This window comes from Etheostoma spectabile, chromosome 10 (assembly GCF_008692095.1).
Source record: "Etheostoma spectabile isolate EspeVRDwgs_2016 chromosome 10, UIUC_Espe_1.0, whole genome shotgun sequence".
In the NCBI taxonomy this organism is placed as follows: domain Eukaryota; kingdom Metazoa; phylum Chordata; class Actinopteri; order Perciformes; family Percidae; genus Etheostoma; species Etheostoma spectabile.
The window spans coordinates 24,591,114-24,598,683 of record NC_045742.1 but is presented as its reverse complement, the minus strand read 5'-3'; the positions used below and the strand labels follow the sequence as shown (position 1 = coordinate 24,598,683).

The following is a 7,570-nucleotide window of genomic DNA, read 5'->3' as shown; positions in this document are numbered from 1 at the left end:
GTTTACTTTTATTGACAGGAAACGTTCAACATTCTACATCCTCTGTTAGAAACACACCTTAAACAACTCAGAGCTTAATAAATAATTCTTATTTCAAAATAAATGACAAGAAAACTCATTGTTAATTTACACAAACTTAAAGTGTACTTAAATGTGAAGTGCAGAGCAAAGAAAACGAAACCACATATTTTGGGTTGTCAAGATAAAAAGCCATGAGGTGTAAAGTATTTTAGGCTTGTCCTTGTCTGATCATCCGATCTGATCGGCCTTTATGGAGACCACCGATCAAACTATTTAACACCTTTATCGGCCGATAACGATCAGTGACTGATCAATTGGAGCACCCTTAGTGTTTCTGTTAATGATTTTCTTTTTTTCTAGGAGGGTGATGGGGATGCGGTCATGTGACTCTCGATGTCTCTTCAGTGGTTCTAAAGGTGAGGTCTGCTGTGTTGAACCATTGCGTGCTCCTCCAGACTTCAGAGACCATCCCATCACACACTACTCTCTGCTGGCTATGGCCTCTCTCACTAAGGTACACAACACACACACAGTTCCGTTCACAGTGCATCGTCCTGCTTCCACTTATCAACCCAACTGTATGTAAAGTTTGTGATGTTTCTGCGTTTTCTTTTACCAGATTCTGGTCATTGGACTAAAGCCCTCGCTGAAAGTCTGGATGACTTTCCCATACAGCAAGGTTTGAATATTTGTCTGCTTGTTTATTTGGTTGTTATTGAGTGCATTATAGCCCAGTGGCCTGTACTACGAAGCAAGATTTGAGTATCTGAAGTGTAATTATGGTCTGATCTTGTGCCTGACTGATGGAGAAGTAATATTGATAAGCTTTGTGATTTACACATTTACAGTGTCTTCTTTTTTTGCCAGCTTTCCTTCCTCTCTTAGAAAGCAGCAACTGTATTGTGTTTTGCCTGTAAAACTGTGTCTGTGTTCTTCATTTTTATGTAGTATAATATAGGGCTGAATGATATTGTGTTTTAGCATCGACATCACGATGTGCCCCTTCGCAATAGTCACATGGCAGGATGTTGCGATGTTGACATAATCCTTTTTTGCTGCTTGATAACAAAGTAAACTTCCACCGTTCTCTTTTTACATGATTATTACCGTCCGACTCTTAAGACAGGTAGCCATGTGGGCAGCGTGTGTATGTGACGTTAGTCCGACAGGGTGTGTCGGACTAATCTTTACTTACAAGGTGATCACTGCAGAGCCTTGTGAACTTTGTTAGCTCCAGGTTTAAGAACAGCAATGGTCTCTTTTTCTGTAGTCTTCTCCTCTAGCATGGAACTTTTAATAGGTCTTTATTAACTAAGGACATTTTTACATGTCACAGTAGGAAGCACGGTTGTAAATAAATTATGGTTGAATTCCATTCCGTGTGTGCGGCATAGCGGGAATTTTCATTGCAACACGGAGGCAGTGTTATAGCCTTATTTATAACTTTGAGCTTTCAGAACATTATTGTAAGAGGCTGAATACTATTAATGATGGAATGTGTTGTCTTTCACCAGTCCGATCCATCCAGTGTTCCCCAGCTGGCTTGGCAGTTTGTTCCTGTTCAGAAGACGGTCAACCCTATCCTGGCTTTTTGTAAAGGAGATACAGTCTACTTCCTCTTGGTATCTGCTCAACTCCCTATTTACTTCAAAATACACAAAACACACAAAATAAGTCCAGGTTTTCTTTTTTTTCTGCTACGATCAGAAAACTTTACTGTATTTTCTCGTAATACTACTCTCTGAACATGGGCGTTGTTTTCAGATAATATAATTCAATTTTTGTACATCTTTAATTAAGGGCCATCTTTTGCTTCTACTACTTAGCAGAGGTGAAAAGTAGTGACGATCAGTGTTAAAGATGGAGCACGTCAGCCCTTTATTTGAAGGGCCACAAACATGATGAGGTAATGAAAAAGTCATGTTTAGTTAATCATCGCACCATCACCATTCTTAAGCCTGTCACTTTAACTACAGATTTACCTATGAAGAAGACATTAATAAATCAGAAGTAATGTTTAATGAAATACCTTAACTGATGCATAAATTTATTAATTTATTGTTCCTGCATTAAGTCATGCATGAGATATTATTAATCCTTGTACATTACTGATTGTTCATGAAGTACTACATGAATGATGAGAGGTGAGCTGACATTGGCCAGTTTAGCTAAAGCTAACTGACATATTGGCCCAAATAAAATACAAATAGGTAAGTTTGTAAGATTAGTTTAGAAAAGGAGGGACAAAGTCAGTTTTTCAGCCAACTAATTAATGACTCAAAATAGTTCAAACTTCACTTAGATAAACCTTTTTTTGATTAGTATTGTTGTCCAATATTATTAAATTATGGCCCTGTCTACATTCACCTCAGACACCAGACGGTTGCAATCTCTGTGCTTGTTGTAGAGATTTAGTAATGTACAATATTGTCTAGCCAGTTAGTTACAGGTGAGTGTATCCCCGATACATTTTTTTTATGTCAAACATCCCACATATCTACATGCTAAACTGCTTCAACAGTGTATTCTGAAAGTAATGATCAGTGGGCAACAGTTTGTGTTTTAATGTTCTCTTTTGCGCTACGGTTTTTTCAGGTAAGGAAGGAGGAGACGGGGACCATCCATGTCATCAAACAAAAACAACTCCACCTCAGCTGTGACATCATTAGCCTGAGTGTAAGTACCTAACTCACTGGGCCCACCCCCACTTACAGTCTCACAGAATCCACCATGAGTGCTCAGGACTGTCCCACTGTATAAATAATCAGCAAGTGTTGCTTAAGCGAAACGCCCACAATGTGTTGTCGGGCAAGGAAACAGCAGTGATAATGTGTAATTGCGCATTGGAAAAAAAAAAATTTGTGGCAGACATGACAGAAGTTACCAACAAAGCCGAAGAGCGTCACAGCAGAGTAAAAGGGACGAAAATGTGTGTATCTTATACCGGGTGTCTTGTTTTCATTGCTGCTGGTCGAGGCTGGAGACGATAAATACCTGTGCCTACTGCAGAGTAATTTGTCCCAGGAGTGAATGACGATTGCGACCTTTCCCAATGTAGATAAAAGCCAGATGTTAGTAGGTGTAAGTAGGTTTTCTGGCCAGTGGGAAAGAGGTATTACATTAGGTATACAGATTGTTCTTGTCCAACAGTTTGGCTGTTTTCCACTACAGGTGTGATCTAACTCCTACGTACAGTAGCTTATGTGTGAATAAAGACATACATCTTTGTTTGTTGTAAGTGCATGACTTGTTCTCTTCCTGTCTCTATGTCTCGGCAGTGGATTAACAGTCGTACGCTGGTCCTGGTAGACAGCCATGAAAAGCTGCAGGTTGTGGACCGGCCCAGTCAGGAAGTATTGGAGACTCTGGATTTGGAGCAAGTGCAACTGGTCTATAACAGCCGACATTTCAAATCGCTGGCAACTGGAGGGAATGTCTCACAGGCTCTGGTGAGGGGTTAGCTTATGGGGAACAGGATCAGAGTTCAAATGTAACATTCGTGTTCTATAACAGACTTCACTTTATAACAACAGTTATAATTAATTGGTTTTGGAAGGTAGGAAGTAATTGATCATGAATGAAATGAATGGCTTCAACACTAATTCGAGAAGTTAGTAGCTTTAGGGTTGCTAAAGGGACATCTCAAAGGATGTATTTAACTTTTTAGGCTTACAGCTTGTCAGTTTTACTTTGTGCAACTGCCTAGCATAGCCTTTTTTTTAACTACAGTGGTGTGAAAAAGTGTTTGCCCCCTTCCTCATTTCCTGTTCCTTTGCATGTATTCACACTTAGTGTTTCGGAACATCAACCAATTTAAACAATAGTCAAGGACAACACAAGTAAACACAAAATGCAATTGTAAATGAAGGTGTTTTATTATAAAGGTGAAAAAAAATCCAAACCTCATGGCCCTGTGTGAAAAATGATTGCCCCCTTGTTAAAACCTCTTAACTGTGGGTTCCACACCTGAGTTCAATTTCCTAGCCACACCCAGGCCTGATTATTGCCACACCTGTTCACAATCAAGGCATCACTTAAATAGGAGCTGCTTGACCCAGTAAGGTCCACCAAAGATCCTTAGAAGCTACACATCATGCCGAGACCCAAGAAATCAGAACAATTGAGAAAGAAAGTAATTGAGATCTATCAGTCTGGAAAGGGTTATAAAGCCATTTCTAAAGCTTTGGGAATCCAGCGAACCACAGTGAGAGCATTATCCACAAATGGCGAGACATGGAACAGTGGTGAACCTTCCCAGGAGTGGCCGGCCGCCCAATTACCCCAAGAGCGCAGCGACGACTCATCCAAAGGTCACAAAAGACCCACAACAACATCCAAAGAACTGCAGGCCTCACTTGCCTCAGTTAAGGTCAGCGTTCATGCCTCCACCATCAGGAAAAGACTGGGCAAAAATGGCCTGCATGGCAGAGTTCCAGAGAAAACCACTCTGAACAAAAAAGAACATCAAAGCTCGTCCAATTTCTCCCCAACACATCTTTATGATCCCCAAGACTTTTGGGACAACATTCTGTGGACCGATAAACAAAAGTGGAACTCTTTGGAAGGTGTGTGTCCAAGTATATCTGGCGTAGAAGGAACACTGCATTTCATAAAAAGAACATTATACCAACAGTAAAATATGGGTGGGTAGTGTGATGGTCTGGGGCTGTTTGCTGCTTCAGGACCTGGAAGACTTGCCGTGATAAAAGGAACTATGAATTCGCTGTCTACCAAGAGATCCTGAAGGAGAATGTCCACCATCTGTTTGTGTACTCAACTGAAACGAACTTGGTTCTGCAGCAGGACAATGATCCTAAACACACCAGCAAGTCCACCCACGAATGGCTGAAGAAAACAAAATGAAGACTTTGGAGTGGCCTAGCCAAAGTCCTGACCTGAATCCTATTGAATGTTTGGTAGACCTTAAAAGGCAGTTCATGCTCGAAAACCCTCTAATGTAACTGAATTAGGACAATCTGCAAGATGAGTGGGCCAAAATTCCTCCAGGACGCTGTAAAACCTCATTGCACATTATCACAAACGCTTGGTTGCAGTTGTTGCTGCTAAGGGTGGCCCAACCAGTTATTAGGTTTAGGGGCAATCACTTTTTCACACAGGGCCATGATTTTTTGATTTTTTTAACCTTTATAATAAACACCTTCATTTACAAATTGCATTTGTGTTACTTGTTTGTCCTTGACTATTGTTTAAATTGGTTTGATGTTCCGAAACACTTAAGTGTGACAAACATGCAAAGGAACAGGAAATGAGGAAGGGGGCAAACACTTTTTCACACCACTGTACACTGTTCCAGGAACTATGGAAACAAAAGAACTGAACTAGGAGGTAAAAGTCCCTTTTGTCTAAAGAATTGTGAAAATTTTGCAAATTAGACTGATGACAGATTAAAAAATGGTGGTGTGTCAGATTGGTGAGACCCTGATGTTTGAGTTAGATTTAATGATTTTAAAGAAGACATACAGAGGTGGAGGAGACTGAAGACTCAAGTGTCTCCACTGTCACAATCTCCTGAGTTTTATTCACATGCAACATCATTTTTTTCCATAAGGCTCTATACAACTAACTTGTTTTCATATATGCAGAAGGACTCTCCAAAACCTGTAAGCAGACTTGGATGTGCAAAATCAGTGGAGTTCTCCATCTCTAGTAAAACTTGATTCTCTAGTCTACTTTCAAAATATTTTTCCCTACCTCTACAACAAAGCAAGAATCCATCCTCTTTATCGGCTACTTTGATTCATGCATTTTCTCTAGTCTTCTAGTTTCTGTATCTCTTGTAGTACCTGGCAAGTTTGATTACACCTCACTAATCCAGTTGCTTATCTCTCAAATCTTACTACAATATGTAAACCTACACGTTTTGTCCTTGTTTAAAAGCAGCTTCATATCATGTTCATTTGGAAAAGTCTTCCTACTTAAACGAGAATAACTAAAACAGGTTCTGAATTTGTGTTATCTGTGTTTTAGGCTTTAGTTGGAGAAAAGGCCTGCTATCAATCAGTCTCAAGCTACGCAGGACAACTTGTCTATTTGGGTACCAAGGTACTGTGTTGTATGTATGTATTTGTTCTATTTTGTTGTCTGTGTTTTGCCATTTCTGTTTGTGGAATTATTTCTCTCTGCACATTGGCCAACTTTAATTGTTGGTAACCACTTTCAAAATAAATGATGACTATTACTGCAGTGGCAAAAGCATGTAAACACTGAAAAAGTTTAAAAAAAAAAAAGTCTCTTGTTTGAGTCTGCCATTGGGTTTTCTAGTCCTTGTGTGATATTCTCTTGTCTTGCAGTCGGCTCACATTATGGCTCTAAGGAATTGGAGAGAGGTATGTTTATTTATTTATTTAATTATATATATATATATATATATAAAAAAGGGATGTGGTAAATGCACTACTTTTTTATGTTGCAGCCTTATGCTACAATCAGGCTTATTTTATGAACCAATCAAACTTGTCAATCAAGCTTGCGTTTTGACCAATTTAACCTAGTTGGTTATTAGAATCCCAGTTTTCAAAAGACAAGTGAAAGAACATCCTCTAACACTACACCAACATTCTATTGTCAAATTTGAAGTTGCACAGAAATATTAAATTTCAGCTATGTGATAAAAGGTAAGGGGAGTACAATGTTTGTATTTAAAGCGTGGTGGAGATATGTCTTTATCGTGTTTTACTTGTCATATTAATATCAGTAAACTAGATTTAAGCAGTATTGATGATATACTGGGAATAGAACGCCTGTTTGGTAAACATGCACAAATACAAGATTTAAATAGAAGGTTATTATGTTTGGATTAGTAGACCAAAAACTGCCCACTTTGCTGTTTATTCACGCTCCTCCTTTTCTCTGTCTGTGTCTAGCGTATAGACTGTTTGCTGAAGCAGGAACATTTTGTTGAGGCTCTCTCTCTGGCCTGGTCCTTCCACGAGGGAACTGCTAAGGCTGTGGTTGGTAGGTATAACACACGTCACACATCCAGCAGCATGTAGATAAGTCTGTTCATCACTCACACAGAAGGTGTTTTCCACCAAGTGTTTAGTTCCACTTCTGTTTACTGACTTATTGCTTTGTGTTGATGGGTTTGTGGCCCCTTTCATCAAGTAACGTGGTAACAGGATTTTGTTTCAGATTATGCACCATGTAATGTTCTGAAAACAGGTGATAAATGTTGTAAAAGACGGCCTCATGATTCAGGGTGTTTCATGACACTGTAACTTCTGGGCACTATTGCTGGCTGTTGTACGTACAAATCAAAATCTGTTTTCAAAGTCTGCTATAAAATTGTAACCCTTCATTTGATTCATCAATATGAATTAACAAAAAAGAGAAGATGTAATATACAATATACTTTATATCTTATTAATACTTTGACTTTGTATAATCAGCTTGGTACACAACAATAAGGCCATGTCATGAAAAACTGGACTGTGTGACTAACCAGATGAGTCTCCACTGGTAGGGACATTCATTCAATTTCACAACAACAGTTATCTCATTGCGCTTTTCATAAAAGAGCGGGTCTAGA

General features: G+C 39.2%; 1 protein-coding gene across 1 annotated transcript in view; it reads left to right on the top strand.

The window, feature by feature from the left end:
• The window catches only part of vps8 (VPS8 subunit of CORVET complex), a 179,632-nt gene that overhangs the window by 49,289 nt on the left and 122,773 nt on the right, over nucleotides 1–7,570 (top strand). Inside the window, 8 exon segments of the mRNA XM_032527504.1 lie at nucleotides 382–535; nucleotides 641–700; nucleotides 1,536–1,643; nucleotides 2,617–2,697; nucleotides 3,300–3,470; nucleotides 6,010–6,084; nucleotides 6,333–6,368; nucleotides 6,906–6,996. Of these exon segments, the coding sequence (XP_032383395.1) occupies nucleotides 382–535; nucleotides 641–700; nucleotides 1,536–1,643; nucleotides 2,617–2,697; nucleotides 3,300–3,470; nucleotides 6,010–6,084; nucleotides 6,333–6,368; nucleotides 6,906–6,996 (776 nt within the window).